Here is a 16885-nt window from a genome sequence, read left to right on the forward strand (position 1 = left end):
GACTTAGTGTAGATCACAGGAATGCATCAAAATAAATCTATACAACATATTAAACAGTGATACTGCCTCAAGGCTTGTAAGAGAACAAAGTAAAGCCTTGAGGGACCAGTTTGACATCATTCGCTCCCCTCATATCAAAGTTCAAGGCATTTGAGACAGAACTCACCATCAAGACAAGCTTTAACTATACTCTGGTCAATACAAAATGCATTTAATGAATTGTTGTCTAAAACTGTAGACAAGAGGGACAAGTAATTTAGTGTTACATGCAACAGATGTTACTCATACCACAGAACTCTACATAAAAGCAGTTTCCACCTACATCCTTGATACAAAGCAGAAAATTATTTCAGTAGTAATTTAAATACTATTTGTGAATTCAATCTAAAAATTCTATCTTCTCTATGGAACACTGCATGTTTCACAGTCAAGTTTATCCTCAGCAACTTAGTGTTTATAATCCACTTCGCCATACAACACAAGTGTCTCTCTGACATTCATGTTGAAGAAAAAATTCCTAAAATTAGTTAAATTAATTCTTTAAATGGGCAGGGACACCTTCCACTAGGTCAGGTTTCTCAAAGTCCCATCCAACCTGCGAACACTTCCACAACTTCTCTGGGCAACCTGTCCCAGTCTCTCACCACCCTCACAGTAAAGAATTTATTCCTTACATCTAATCTAAATCAGCCCTCTTTCGGTTTAAAACTGTTACCCCTTGTCCTTTCCCTACACCCCCTGACCAAGAGTCCCTCTCCTTCCTTCCTGTAGCTCCCTTTATGTATTCGAAGGCCACTCTAAGGTCTCCCTGGAACCTTCTCTTCATGCTGAACGCCCCAACTCTCTCAGCCTGTCCTCACAGGGGGAGGTGCTCCAGCCCCTGATCATCCTTTTGTCCTCCTCTGGACCCACTTGAGTGGGTCCATGTCATGCTTATGTTGGTGGCCCCAGAGCATAAGTACCATAAATAGGTACGCAGTTGGAATTCTTCACCTTTAGAAGCTGACAAGAGCAAAAAGCAGCACAGCACCAATTACAGGAAGCAGCTGAACCTATACATTTTGGTGTCACAGAGTCTTAAAACACAAGTATTTTACTTTTCCGAATCACATCATCAACCTTCTATTGCATTGATTTAAGTTAACTGAAACAATATTGCTACCACTTCTCAGTCTAAAAACTAAGATAGATCTCTTAATACTCTTCTATCCCCAGCAAGTTTGCTGGGAATTTTGTTTGTTTGTTCATTTTTAAAGCAAGGACACTTCTGCCTGCCAAGTTCAACACAAAGTATTTGGTTTAAGATTTTAAGACAGAAGGCACTTTTAACATTCAGTCTTAGAATACTGAGTGCAGAAACAACAGTTACAATTTTGTTCCTTTGTTTAAATCTGCAGTTTAATTTTTTTTCCAATTAGTTATTAGAAAGAGCAATGATAGCATTGTATCACATTTCATTTTCAGGAGCACATTTACTTACTTATCCCACTAAGCAGATTGCCCTTCCAAGGGATCTTATACGTGTCAGGTCTAAAGTTCATTTCCCAATATAGCACAAACCAAAGATCCTGACGAAGATCAATTAAGTAACTGCTTCTTCAGTGCACTACTTGGTTATCCCACTCAGTCAGTGGTTTTCACTGCAAATTGAAATTCTATACTGCAGCATTCATATAACATCAAACATTAGTAACACTGGCTGTCTGACCGCAGTTTAAAAATGAAACAGCTCTGCATGGAAATTAAGTCTTTTCAAAGAACACTCTGATACACCAACCCCCAACCTGTATATAATATCCTGGTGGCAGCTTTCTATTGACCACATTAAGCTATTTTCATTCTGTACAGAAATTAACAAAGTTGTGGTTTAATGAACATACTTCAGGTTTCAGCTTTAATTCCATTTTCATTACTGGAGACAAAAAAAAAAAATCATATAAAAATGGAACAAAACCCAACCGTCATTCTTGTGAAAGCACTAGCAGTGAGTGCAGCAACACGGTGTTCTCTACAGAGGTCACTTCTTCCATCATGTCAGTCGACTATTAACTGAACACTCTGACAGCTCTTAGGCTAACAAAACTGATTGCACAGTGAGTTCTCCAGGGATGAAACCAATATTTCTAATTTTATTTACAGTATAAGTCCTAGTCAAATCTAAGTCCATCAGCTAAAAAAAAAAAATACACATACTGTAAACATGGCAACATTAAATATGGTAATGCTAGTCTAGAATATTTAATGTCATGACCACATCTTGTTATACCTGAATTTATATACAGGATATTTTATAGCAAGTGTTACCCACTTCATAAGTGGAGGGGGAAGAGAGAGAGTCTGTTTTGCTGTGGCTAAGACTCCTTCAAAGTAAAGTTAAAGCTTGTCTTTGATTGTATTAGAGCTTTCTTTCATAACCACATTTAAATTGAAGATTAGCACAAAAAAAAATATCTAGGGCCCCTTCAAATTTATAATTTAAAACTCAGTTATGATTCTTGGGGAAAGTGTCTGATATGGAGAATAAAAAATTACTGCAAAATAAACTTAATGGAAGTTTATTTTGGGTCTTCAGACTGTCAGTCAAAAGTTCAAACAGGCATTATTCCTGTTTGGGTTGGAGTTGCTGTTTCCAGGCCTCGTTCAAATAAACTAGTCGTTTGTAGTTGATGATAAAGAGAATGAAGTTCAGCAAATATGTGATGACGCAGACAATGCAAAATTCCTTCAGCACGAAGTACAGAATGTATGCCAAGTACAATGACCCTACTACAGACACTATGGAGGATGTCATGAGGATTAGAGCTGCTACTGCACTTGCTGTCATACCTGCAACAAGAGAGAGAAAGTTACTACCACTGCTCTCATTCCCCCTTCCACACAAAGCAAAAAGTCTAAGCACTCTAATTCACACTGAAGGCTACTTAGCAAGTTTGTATTACATAAAAGTCTGTTTAAAATACCATGAGTTCAAGATGGCTGACAAATCGCTATTTGAAGGGGAGCTTCTAGGTTCTGTACGACAGTCCTTTGATAAGAAGTATGTGTAGTATTTACCATCTTCCGTATTCCTGAGTTATGGGAAAGTTACAGGTTGGTCAAGTTATGTCTATCAATATTAACAGCTTTATAGCAGACCATATAGTTACAAAGAAATATGCATACATTACAGTTCATGCACTTTTTTTGCCTGCTATCTCTTTTACTCCTGCAAAACTTGTAAATTCCATTTTTATTTCCTCTTTTCTATTGTGCAATCCAATGCTAAATATATTTAAGTGAAAATACCAGTTCAGCAACTGTCCTTACACTTATACTATTAACACCAGAGCAGGAGAAATTGCAATTCTCTTGTTATCAGTTGGGTTTTTAAGCCCTTTGGACAGAGGTATCATTAAACTGGTGCTAAAAAAAGAAGATAAAAATCACGTGTTTATCTGATCTCTTGCAGATTACTCTATGTATAATGCACTCCTCTTATCACCAGTGATCTATTATATACTTCAGGCTCTAAACTGGATTAATACTTACCAAGTAGCATTTGTAGTATATAAAACACGAGTCCAAAAACACTGTTTGACTGATTTAGTGCACTGTCCTTTCCAAAGATGGAACCCAACAGACCAAATCCTCGACTCCATCTGTAAAAGAGTGAAACTAATTAACTTGTATTTGGGCACCTATTGCTTTACATCAGTATTTTCAATTCATCGCTGTTGGGGAAAAAAACCCCAACAAACCCACATATATTTCTGACATGACCAGCACAGTCCTATATGAAGTTCAAGGTTATCCTGGAAAACCCAAGCAGTTTGTGACAGGGGGTGCCCTAGGTACAACTTTATCCCACACATTACTGATTAAAGTTATTTGACACACCAGAAACTATGAAGTTCACAGTTGCAACCTCACCAAACACCACGTCCGATTCTTAGGGTTGTAGTTTAAAGCTCTTTCGTCAAATAAATACTTCCCTCCTCCAATGATAGCTTTAGCAGTTCTCTCCACCACAATAAGCTGGGCACATGCTCACTATAAAAATGGTACAACTTGGTAACTAGCTGGTACCAGCACTGCCAGCACGTACCTCGCTGGCATCAGAGCAATCAAGTCAGAACATATGTTTACACTTCAGCTGCTCCTGATCAGTCTAACACCTTCAGAGGAACCCAAATCTGTCAAGCAGACAAGCTGGGGATGGTACCATAGTAAGAGTCACAGACCTCATTGTGACATTTGGAACTAGCACCTCAACCACAAAATGACTTTCAACTTTTTAGTGGTAAGGTAGAAAGCAGCACAAGCCCTACAAAACTGCTGCTCCAGTAAGGGGGATAGAAGATTAAATTAGCAAATGTAATTGTGCTAGAAACCATTAATTTGATGCCCTAAGGCAGACCATGCCATTATTTGTAACAGCAAAGCAAGGACCATATTTATTAGTGTCACTTGAAAATACGAAGAGAATTATTCAACGTGCAACTTAATTCACTTACAAGAGAACATTAGAATATCTGCCAGCACATCCTTGGAGCATCAAGTCAAGCACTACATAGATGTAAGGAGAGGTTCACATTATCAGATTAACTGTCGCATAGCTATGTAAAAGCAGCACAATTCCTCACTGCTGTTGCAGGAAATGCTGGCCTGCTAGATTTATGCCAACAGAAGTGCAGTTTCTGAACAGTTTGTTGTGCTAGAGACAATGGTTCTACTAAACCAAGACACGACACAGGTTTGCTCTCTGTACACTACAAGAATGTTGCCGATGTACATCATGCATCTGAGTGAAAGGCTACCACCACCTTACAAGCAGTTTCCTCACAGAAGAAAGGCACCACAGTAAGTACAATTTAATACCATCTCCAAAATACTTCATAATCTCACAGCAATATTTTCAAAACCTATTTGGACTAATCATTTTAATTCGAACTTAGTAACTGTCTGCAATTAACTATTATACCCAAATCTTGTGTTCTTCTCCCCAGATAGCAGAGAATTAGGTACCAAATTCCAGAAAGCATGTTTACTACATAAACAGTAAAAAACCCATGCTTTCAACTAGTTTGGTCTCAAATCTTGTGACTGAAGTGAAACTTGTGTGCAAATATAAAGCTTCAAACCATCATAGAAAAGGCTAACACTTGCTTTACCATGGGGACAATGTCTGGTATCCCAGGTGAGGAAGACAACAAGTTAATCGCTGGGAGGAGCAGTTCAACACTGCCTGGCTCCCGGCAGGGCAAGTCTGGGGCCATGCAAACTGCGGGGACCAAGGCTGGTGACACGCTCCCTGTGGCACATGAAGGCAAACAGTCCCAGTGAGCCTAGAGCAGCTTGTGGGCAGAGCAGCCTCAAGGATGGACACCAAAGATCTGGAAAAGCAGCTGCAGAGGCGCAAATGCAGCACTTCACAGCTAAGGGAGCTATGCTTCCAAGAGGGAGGGATTTAAAAAAAACACCAAACACCGTGCATAAGGAAATACTATAAAGTTCCAAAGAATCTCAGTTATGACAAAGCTCTCCTCACAGAGAACTGTTTATTTTTTAGCCTTACTTTGATAAAATGGCCACAGCACATGTAATCTCATGATGTCCAGCTATCAATGCAGTATTAACGAGCCAGAAAAATAAACTAAAGCTATCATAATTTTGCCTTTAATAGGCTATTTTTATTTTTCTATGTTACCACATTTAGAGATGCTTCATTTTACTATCCACAGACACAACTTATTGTTCTAGTCTCAAAGTGAAAATTCTTTGTTGGGTGACACTAAACTTTATTTGAAGACACTCAGGCTTTCCTTACCAAGAAACTAAACAGCATAACTCAAAGTGTGCCTAAGTCTGGTTCTACATTAACTTGGCTCAGAGTAACTGCGAGATGCTAATTCCTACCCTCCCTGTCCTAGCTGTATGCTCTCACTTGTTCTGATGCTCACAAGATCCTGCTGCGTTTGAGAGGAACTGAAGCTTCAAACATCAGAAACTTTAGACTACAGAATCTGACTCTAGTTATTCTGCAAGTGAATAAAATGTTGCTAATGGAAAGGTAACAAGTTCAAGCCCTTCCTGACAGTCAGTGTCCTCAAGTAACTTGTTCATAGCTGCAAGGTCAGAGCAGGGTGAAAGCTTTTTCCACATGCAACAGTTCATTAAGTATCTTGTTGGCCTTGTAGCAGCTTTAAGTACATCAAGTATTAAATTTCAGTCTATGCAGCAGAGCTCTAGTCTCACATCTTATCCCACACCCTTCAAGACAGCTAAGAAGCCTGTGGTTTAAGACAAAGCACTTTTTCCAGCCTTATAAGGTTTCAAAACTTATAAGGTTTGAAGCGTGAGGAAGTTTTCTGCATCAAACTGAAAAGCAAATTATTTAGACTTTGTGTATTTCTATTTCCACCTGATTTCTCCACTAAAGAAGCTAAATCATTGAATTCTAACAAGGAGGTCCCAAAACCCACTAAAATGCACAATGAACTAAGTAGTTTTGCAGGCAACTGGAGGTGTTGTCGCTCAAACAGGGTGTGTTACCGGGTGTGCAAGGGCCAGTCTCACACCCAGAGCCAAGACACCAGTTTATTCCATAGTTGCACAAAGAAGGGTGCTGGGCGTAATTCCACAAAGCTGGCAGGCTACACAGAACTTCAAAGTATTTATACACTCCAAAATACATGATTACATATTTGCTATAATGACCATTGGCTAGTTACTTATCACTTCTATCCCTCACTGGTCAGTAACACACTCACTTTGATTTAAAGTTACAGCAAGTTTTTAATTTTCTGAGCAAGCTCAAAAGGTGCATCTTTATTCAGGCAGGGATCTCTGAAGCAGTGAGTGTGATTTTTACTATTATAATGAGGATAGTTCTTCCAAAGGACACTCTAATCGCTACTTAAACTGATTTACATTAGACAATTTTAACGAGCTTCCATGTTCCAGGATGTTTCTCTTCAAGGACAGTAGCTCCTGATTAGAATTCCTTACTAATTTTTGTTGATGGTTTGAAGAACAGACTGACCCAGCTGATGTGTCTAATCTATCCTTGTATTTCATGAGAAACATTTGTATGGACAGTAAAATGTACTATATATACTTGGGTGTGATGAGAGCCATTTGTGCTGCCTGCAATGTGCGATGAGAAACAGATGTGCAGTCTACAGAGGAAGAAGGGAGACTGACTATGATAATCTCCCTTCTCACACCAAAAGCATGCAAATCATACCTGGGTTATAACAACTTTGAAAGTCTAGAAACATATCGCAAAGAGCAGGAAGAAAGACTGTAGTCCTAATATTAGCACTGAAGGTTAAATTTTTAGAACAATGTCACAATATTATGCTTCGGTCAAGAAAGATGTTCTTTGTCTCTGTTAAAGCCAAAGGCATCCCCATCAGAACAAGTCGATAGTCGCCTTTGAGCGAGGACAGCCTGGAGCAATTAGACCCTGAAAAGGGGTCATCACCACCTTGGTAAGCAAACCCAAGGTCCATGTATCCCTCACTGAACTCCCCTCATTATAATACTAAAAATCACACCTATAGATCAAGACGACTCTTTCTCAGGTGGAGACCCTTCCCCTGAGCATGCGTAATAATAGAAATATTGTGTCAACAGTATTAGAATTGTATGTAAATTACTAACGAACCATCATAAAGAAGATGGACTTGGAAAATTGCTAACTCTACAAGTTTTGTGTATAAATGGAAAGTCCCATTGGTGTGCTTGATTTGTGGGAAACCACTGAGCACCTAGACTTGCGCAACCCTAAAATAAATATGCAATGTCTGTCTTGAGTGTGTGATTATTGACTTATTGCACATCGGGAGGCGAATCCGCTTTTCAGACAATAGAATAAATTCCAAGTAATAAAACATCAGTAAAAAGGACTATAAACTGCTCAGGAACTTGCCTTTCTTATACAGAATATAATTTACAAGAACTGTTGTTAACTCGGATTAATTTTTTTGATACAGAACACTATGTCAAATGAACTACGTTAAGTAGAGTTGTTTGCACAGTGAGATAAAAGCATAATCCAACATCACCAACTTCTTCCTGGTGATTTATGGCTCCCCATCCATGAAGCAGTCAAATGTTCTGTTGTGAAAATCATGCTGAAATCACCCTGCGTGATTCAGAGCTCTATGACAAACACATGTGGCAAGCCCACTTTTGCCACACCCGAGTTTCACTCCTATAAAAATAAAGGCAATCTGAACTAACTTCAAGGAAGTTTTAAAATAAATCTTTAGACATCTTCCTGTATGTTTCAAGCAACTCAAATTCCCTCTGTTCAAGATGACAGCCTGTTTCACTTCTCATTTGCAGGTACAACTTCAAATGCTCTTTGAAAAAGTTTTCAGAATAGTGATTCAAGAAATCCAAGACAAAGTGTTTAGAACTGTTCATGTAGTTTCCTAACATCTAAAATTGGATACTACAGTGGCTTGCAGTCCAATGTGCACTTCCTTTTATCAAAAGGAGGTCTTGAAAATCATTACCCACCCTCTAAACACTGTCCCTCTTGGTTTGTGATACTTAACAAGGCTCAGAAGTGTTACATTTTTAGAAGTTTAAAGCAGTTCAAAGAAGTTAAAAGCATGCACTTGACACTTCTTAACAGGAAGACAGGAAGAACTGAGGTAATTTTGATCCACAAGTGACATATCTCCAATAAAATCTTATACCATCATTACCTCTTTTGAACAATTATGAATTGTTCCAGAAGAGCATATTATGGAAGTACACTTTAAACATTTCACCATTATTTAGCAGAGACAATACCACTGGCAAAAAGACAACCAAGAGAACCTCATGCAGGACACTAGTATCTCAGCCATTTTAAAGGGCAATGTCGCAGTTTGAGCCCAGAAGGCAACAGAGCACCAGGCAGCCATTCACTCACCCCCTTCCACCAGTGCTGGGAAGGAAAAAAAAAGGCTCAGGAATGGAGATAAGGACAGGGAGGAGTTGCTCACTCATTTAACACAGTCAAAGGTCTGCCTTGTTAGGGGAAGAAAATAAGAACATCACTTTAATTCAAACACTAACAAAACCAACACTTAACAGACAGAACAGGACAGTGAGAAGCTATCTTAAAATACCTCCCCCACCCCTCCCTTCTTCCTGGGCCCAGTTTTGTTCCCAATATCTGTACCTCCTTTCCCAGCGGCACAGGGGCAGGGGGTGCAGTCAATCCACAGCTTCTTCCTCCGAAGAGGGGGGGAGCACTCTTCTGCATTATTCCTCCTGTTCCATGTGGGGTCCCTCTCATGGGAGACAGTTTTCCCCAAACTCTCTGCCGTGATTCCTCCCCACGGGATGCATTCTTCTTGAGATGCTCCAGTGTGGGTCACCTCCACAGGCTGGAGTCCTCCCAGCACCAAACTACAACAGTGGGATCATCTTCTTCCCTCAGAGCCTTGGCCTTCTTTGTGTGCAGCTGCCTGCTCTGGTGTGGGGCCCTCCACAGGAGGGTCTCTGCTCCTCCAGTGACCCCCATGGGATACTGGGGGGCTCTCTGCTCCAGCACAACTCCCCTCCTTCCTGTCACTGACCTTGGTGTTCACAGAGGTGTCCTCGTAACTCATCCTCAAAGTGCCCCCCCCACCCAGGTTCCCCTTCTTAAATATGTTATCGCTGAGGTGCAGTCACTATCGCTAACAGGTTTGGCCTTGGCCAGAGGTGGGTCCAACTCAGGAGTCAGGGGAGCTTCGAGAAGATTCTCACAGGGGAACACTGCTGTAGCCCCTTCCCATACTACCAAAAACCCCACCACACAAACCCAGCACAGACAAGTAAACAACCTCCATGTTTACCAAGTTAAAAATTGTAAGAGTTACCAGTATCAGCTCAAAAAGCAACATAATTCTAAGGCTGCTAAACACAGCACGTCAAACAAACAAGTAATATGTATTTAGGCAGGAGTCAGATTATCTCATTCACCCTCATAAGAAATGCAACACTTTTCTCTAGCCAAGCACCCCAATTCTGACAGTTACCTGCAGATGTTTTTAAGAGCTTTTACAAAGAGATCATTCCACAAGATGCTCTCCTTGACCTCAATTATCATTAAGAATCAGTTTAAGAAACTTCCGAATTGGGGTATTACCCGCATCAATACGCTCAGTAGCCTACCTCAAAGCCTTCCTGAACGTACCTAGATGCTTTCTGAGCACATACGTTTGACCTTCACAACATCCTCCAGCAACGAATGCCAGAATCACATCACCTCAACTTCACTTGGCAATCACTTCTCATGTCAAGCAAACAACTAGTTACTGTATATTCATTTTAACACAAAGATACTAGATGAGGTTAAGTTCAGCTAGCTTCAGTCCCATGTCCCTGACATCAGCAAACAGATGCCCTGAACATAGCGCACACACCTCCCAGTTCACGTTCTAGTCTCCTAAATGTCTAATTGAAAGTGCTATCAAGTCCTTCAGGAGACCAGATTAATATTAAATGGCATGTATGATTATATTTTCGGAGAACTGTAAGTAAAGAATGCACATTTTGTCTTCAGAGTAGTAGCAGATTAAAGCCCCTCATTTCAGGATTGTTTTTCATCCCATAAACATTATTTTGTTATCAACAGCAAGCACCATTTACCACTTTGTAACCCCAAGGAAACAATAAATATCATTTTCTAAGAAAAGTTTACACTTGACAAGTGATGTGCACTTCTCCTTAAGTGTCATCTGACTTCCGAGATAAATTAGGGTAGAGAATGAAAGTTCTCAAGAGGGGAGGGAGTACAGCTGGTCTATGCTCACACATCGCCTCCAGTGAAAAGCTCATACAAAGGCCAAAGGATCTGGAGCATTTAGTTGCAGCTTCTTTACAGACTCACTAGAAGAATTTAGATTAAGCTCAGTTCATGTTTACAATGTTGCTTAGGCTACTTTAACAGTTTTAATAAAGGAAAAGCCTTCAGTTAGAAGCCATGGGAAAAACAAAGAGATTAAAAATTTCCGTTTGTAGACTTGCTCAAAAATAATGATACATTTAATTTCATGTTTAAACCTATTAGCAGTATTTACCATAAACAAATGAGATTTTGTTCTATATAGCCTTCAGCTCTACCTCAGAAACAGTCCAAAATAAAATCTCATTGTCTAGATCAGCAGTCTCAAGCAGACAGTGGTTAATTATTTTATAGCAGTCTTTACAGATGCACTGATTATCCAAGCCAACAGCATTGTATTCCTTCTACATAATCTACATAATTGTATTCCTTCTACATAATCTCTTCTATTAAACCATCATAAATGAAGCCCAAATTTGAACTACAGGCTCTTTGTTAAATTTACTTTGTATCAGGAAAAATAACTCAGCCCTACTGCAAATTTCATAAATATATAATTTCTAGCTTGACTGGAAAGCAAACCACACGTTTGTGTATACACTGTAAAGTTGAAAAAAACAAAAGACTCATGTAGCTAGGGCACTGCTGTATTTTATGAAAGATGTGCCACAGTCACTACATATGATATCAGTCTGAATTATTAAGTCATGAATTTTCTGTTAAAAAGACGAGAAAAAAAATAATCACTTGAACTATCAGCTTCTGCTGCTTTGGGAACAACTTGCTTTAGAACTAATGAAGTTGGTTTTCTACGAACGTTCCCAAAACACCTTCTTTCCCCAGCACATGGAATAACCTCCAGCTACCTCGCAGCCCACACCCTCCAGCCTCTGCACCCTGCCTCTCCAGTCAAGTCCATTATTTATCAGTCCTGTCTGAGTCCTGTTTGCACATGTGCTGCCTGCCTGGCTGGCAGACCAAATGGGACCAATAACCTTAGCTCACACGGCAGGTTTTTTTTCCTTTCAGCAGAGGTATTACTCTGAGTCACTCTCCCCTCCCATTTGGCACCGAATCAGTTTCTATAAAACTTTAGTAACCTGCCATCTGTTGTTAAAATTTGCCATTAAAAAAATTGAAAAATTATAAGTTATTAACACACAAAGGCAAAATCTTCTCCAGAAACCAGGCTAAAAAGCAGAATAATACAACTTTTCTTGGCCTCAAGTTGTTTGTGCTTTTTTGGCCCAGTATCCTTAGCTGTAAAACTTGTATCATACTCATCTCTACAAGCTATGTCAATTCACCATTGTCTTGAACCCGCAGCACTCCAAATCCTGCTGAAGCAAAGTGCTTGATGCGCTAGATGGATTCTGTCTATACCGACTTCCCCCCGCCCAATCAACCTCCAAACCTTCCCATAGACAGCAAAAACAACGAACCCTTGATACAGAATAACCAAAGCAGCACCCTTACATCTGCTATCTAACAAACTGCAATCCTCAAAAATGAACAACCACCAATTTTAAATTACAGGACAGATTATAGCTAAGTCTCAGGAAGCAACATTTTCACGTAAACTATTTTGATAGTCCACAAATACGGTTCCTGTTGAATGACCAGCAGCTGCTCCACACACAGCAATTAAATCAAATCCTTTCTACCTTTTTCTATACAGAATCAAAGATGCCTAACAAGAACGATTAACATAGCTCAGGTTAAAGATGTTACTGTCTAGAAAAAAGCAGAGACTTGCAAAACTAGTAAATTTTTTTAAAAAGCACATGGGCATCATTTGTGTGCACTGGTTCACAAGAAGAGGCTCGACAAGCTTTTCCCCACTACCTGAATAAAGCTACTTTTACCATCTCCCATCTCCCATCAGTCACTAACAATCGCAGCCATCAACGTCAAACATATCTGAATGCTTGCTTGCAGGTACAGCAATACAACAAAAAAAAAAATGCTGGGACATCAGGAACTTACCATTAATATGAAAGATAACTGCTATATAATGTTCTTAACCTGGAATCAAGCAAACTTGACAGACATCAAGTTTACAGGAACTGCCCCACAACAGAACTGAATGGGAACCTGCAACATAAACATCAGGTTAGGGAGGAGGTCAGAGAAGTTTTCTTCTATGTCCCATTTCCTTAGATAATGGGGTTGTTCTTGTCAACTTGATCTCTGTTACTGTCTGCACTCTATAAAGATGCACCAGAACAACAGTTCTAACAAGGTGTGCTGCACTGGAAAACCAGCACTGGTCAAAGTTTTAATTGCAGTATCTTATAGCATAATTGCACGCCCACTCTGCAGAGGAATAAGTTCTACACCAGCATAATTATACTCACACAACATAGCACTGAAGTACTATGTCACAAGACTAAGCAATTCAAACACCACCTCTACACAGGTTTGAATTCACTGCTTAAAATGACTTAATGGAGGTGAGCAGAACAATACAACAATGCTACAGTTGTCACAGGCCACGCTTGGCAAATCCAGTAAAACAGCTGCACGACTGCACAGAACTGCCCCACACCACATGCAAAATTTTACAGACATACATTTTCAAGAACTGCCAGATGATTATTTTGGTGCATCCACTGGAAGACATGAGGCAGACATGCATATTAGACTGTCTCAGAAAAGACATTTCAGAGTGGCTCAAAGAGAAGATGACAATGCAAGACCTTGCACATTAGCATACGCTTCAGAACAGGGAACCGCTAAAATACATCATCTATCAAATTATATCTAGATGAACACAGATTCTTAAACTCTTATTTTGACTCCAGAACTTCTTCAGTAAGTTAGCTAAAGATGTTAACCTAAATCAATATTGACTATTTCCAAACCTCATCACTTACGCAGCTGCAAATATTGCTAAAGATATACAGTGACATGTGCCCTTTGGTCATTCATGACAGCTATCTAAAGTCTGTATTAAAGTTGTTACAGCATTAGCACATACCAAGCTACAAGAATTTATTCAGAAAGAGCCATCTACTAATCTGCTCTGCAGGAACCGTAATTTAATCAAGACAGAAAGCAGAAACATACCAGAAGACCTCAAAGTCTCCCAGAGCACAAAAAAGAACAATGTAAAAAGCTCAGGGTCTCTGCATTATTACTCATTTTAAGCCACAACACTATCCATTTTACTTGAAACTTGTCTATTACTTTAATTCCCTCTGTGAAACTATTGTAACAGCAGGATTTTTCAGGAACTGCTATTGGCAAATTTCATTATAAATAAAGCCATTCCTGCCACTTAATTATTCTCAAATATATGGGAACAATTCACTTAGAACATCTACAACAATTGACAAATGAAAATGTTAGGTATTTCTCTAATATCTTCCCATATTATACAGGCCTTAGTTGTTGTTGAACTATTTCATGAACTTTCCCCGTGATAAAAGCTTGAAATATGCTGACCATTAATATTTTGAGTAAGGGATACTAGGAAGCTATCTTTCCAACATAATCTTCTGGATGAGTCAGCCTCTGATATAAGATTTTCCATGCTCCTCCCTGTGCATGCTTTACAACATTTCTGTTCTCACTGCTGTGCTCTAGAAGCCAGTAAAAGCCACGAAATACAAACCTGTCACCCAGTTAACTCAGCTAACCAAATAATTTGTGATTGCCAGTGGAATAGCTTAATGAGAAAAGAAACATATGAAAGTTAAATCTGCATTAGATGTGAAAACACTGGGACACAATATTTGAAACTCATCATCCCAGTAAAATCTAAATTGTAGTTTAAAGTTCCTCTTAGAAACCAATTTTCAGAGAAACTTTGATAGTAATAACAAGGAATATTCAATTAGAGAGAGGGAAAGAGAATGACTGATGGATGGGAAACTGTGGCAACATGGAAAAGAAGATTATTTTCTTCCGATGTTATGCTTACTTCAAAGTTTAATAGCTTGCCCTCTTGTCTTAGTTCTAAAGCAATACTCCTTTTTTGTCTGTGTCCTGTACAGCATTGAAAGCACATTCTTCGCCAAATATGGTTTGACTGAACAGAACTCACACACTCCTTCTCCACGCTCTTTTTACCACCTGCTCTAATTATCATAAGCTATCCTGACATTTGCAATACTTCAGTCTTTAGGCATGATTCTCCTAGCAACTACTAGTAAGACTTTAGTTCACTTTATCCCTAACTGTTTATATTATTATATAGAATTCCCGCAGTAAAGTATTTACAGGTCTCACCATGGTATACTCAACATTTCAGCTACAGCATTACTAACGAGCACTACAATTATCAAGCATTAGTCCATAATTAGAAATATCTAATGACATAATTGGAATTATTTCACTTCAAAACATCCAATAAACATGCATTAAAAATATTACTTTAAATTTCCTGCCTCAATAGCAGCATTTGCAGTTGTAATAAAAAGCTAATGAAGGACCAATTCTCTACAAGAACAGACTACTACAGAGCCTACTTAGGTACTTAAATCTCTGTTATTCTCTTTTTACCTCTATAGTTGTGGTGAAATTTAGATTACTGACAATACTCACGTGGTTTAATCTCAGTAGCCTATGCATAATTTTAATTTATAAGTTTAAGTTATCTGGCACGCTTACTGAAGTCTTCCTGTTTAGACTGAAATTTCTCACTTCAGGACACTTCTCAAATAGACAAGCACCTTCACAAACTAAAGTTTATCTGATGACAGACAGAAAAGCAGAGTTAAAGCCCTCATTCAATCACAAGAGCCTCCTTTCAGACGTGAGCAGATACACATCTCTGTGTAACATAACACAATCCCACTTCTGTCACTACAGAAGTGGTTTTAGGAATAAGAGTTGCCTGTATGTTTTGCCTAAACAATTTAACCAGCTTCCACCTTGACAGAATACGGGCATATTCTCCCCCACTGGCTTGTCATGATAATACAGCAAGGACCCTTATAAAAATTGAGACAGCTTTTATGCAGGTTACACCAAGAGGGAAAAAAAAAGTCTCAAGTACTCATTCAACTGAAGGCACTAACACAATAAAAACAAAAATCCTAATTTATTTTTATTTTTTAAAAAGAGGAAGGATACATACATTTGCTGAAGAACTAAAATCCTCCCCTTCCCAGCTCTTTACTTGTGGATATCTTTGCATATGTCTTTATGTGCCTAAATATACACACACACATATGTACACATGCACATATATGTATATGCACAGAACAGTTTTACAATTTCTGGACAGATCATATTATTTCTTTAGCTGAAATATGCTTTTAGGCAAGTTTCTTGGCCAAATTACAATTGAAAATATTTCCCGTACCACGTTTACACTGGTAAGTATAACAGCAGGTTAAGTTTGCACTTATAACTATGCAGCAGGTTAAGTCTTTTCATTATTGTGATCCAATCAACTAGTTACTCGACAATAAGTCAAGCTAGCAGGATATTAAAATTTATACATCGACTTTCCTAACAGAAATGATAGCCATTAGCCTTTAGAAAACAACTGCTAAAGTAATTACTGACAGGAAGCCTATAAAATAAATCAGGATTTGGACTGGGCTTTTGCAGCTGAGGCATACAAATCTCTCTTGAATTAAGCACTTCCTCTGTACCACAAAAGCAACCTTCTGTGCTGCCAGGTGACATAATAAGAACACAATTCAGACACTCCAATTAAAACAACCTAAAGCCATTCATCTACAATTGTACACATTTATGTTGGCCTCGATCACTAGTCACACCTACAGCATTTTACTCTAACACGCATTTGCCACTAAAATGCCTATCACTCTAGTTACCTGCCATTGATTACAACACAAAAATTGCGGGTGCCTCACCCTCCAGCCTGCAGCGATCCCAAAAAAAGCCGTTGCCACACCAGCGCTCCAACGAAGGGGCTGCCTAAACCGGGAGCCCTGACAGCCCCCTCCTCGGCCTGCCCGCCCTGTGGCCCCCAGCACAGGCGCAGCTGCCCGGCCCGCTCTGTGCCCCAGGCAAGTCCTCCCCGAACGAGCCCCGGCCCACAGCCGCAGGCTCCTGCCGCCCCCACGCTCGGCCAAGCGCTCCCACCGCCCCCCT

At 39.4% G+C, this 16885-nt stretch overlaps 1 protein-coding gene across 1 annotated transcript; it reads right to left on the reverse strand.

Annotated features, from left to right (window-relative positions):
• Positions 1 to 1402: 1402 nt before the first annotated feature.
• VKORC1L1 (vitamin K epoxide reductase complex subunit 1 like 1) lies at positions 1403 to 4144 on the reverse strand. The gene is made up of 3 exons (XM_026861490.1): positions 4085 to 4144; positions 3529 to 3638; positions 1403 to 2826 (listed from the first exon to the last, which is right to left on the reverse strand). Exons 1-3 carry the CDS (start codon positions 4093 to 4095, stop codon positions 2600 to 2602), a joined length of 348 nt encoding a protein of 115 aa, XP_026717291.1. The 5' UTR covers positions 4096 to 4144; the 3' UTR covers positions 1403 to 2599.
• Positions 4145 to 16885: the final 12741 nt, after the last annotated feature.

This window comes from Athene cunicularia (genome assembly GCF_003259725.1).
Source record: "Athene cunicularia isolate RWA chromosome 19 unlocalized genomic scaffold, athCun1 chr19_part1, whole genome shotgun sequence".
NCBI classification, from domain to species: Eukaryota; Metazoa; Chordata; class Aves; order Strigiformes; family Strigidae; genus Athene; species Athene cunicularia.

Coding starts and splice junctions, on each gene's coding strand:
- VKORC1L1 (XM_026861490.1), bottom strand. Junction 2,827..3,528: donor TATACTACAAATGCTACTTG/GTAAGTATTAAT, acceptor CTCTTGTTGCAG/GTATGACAGCAAGTGCAGTA.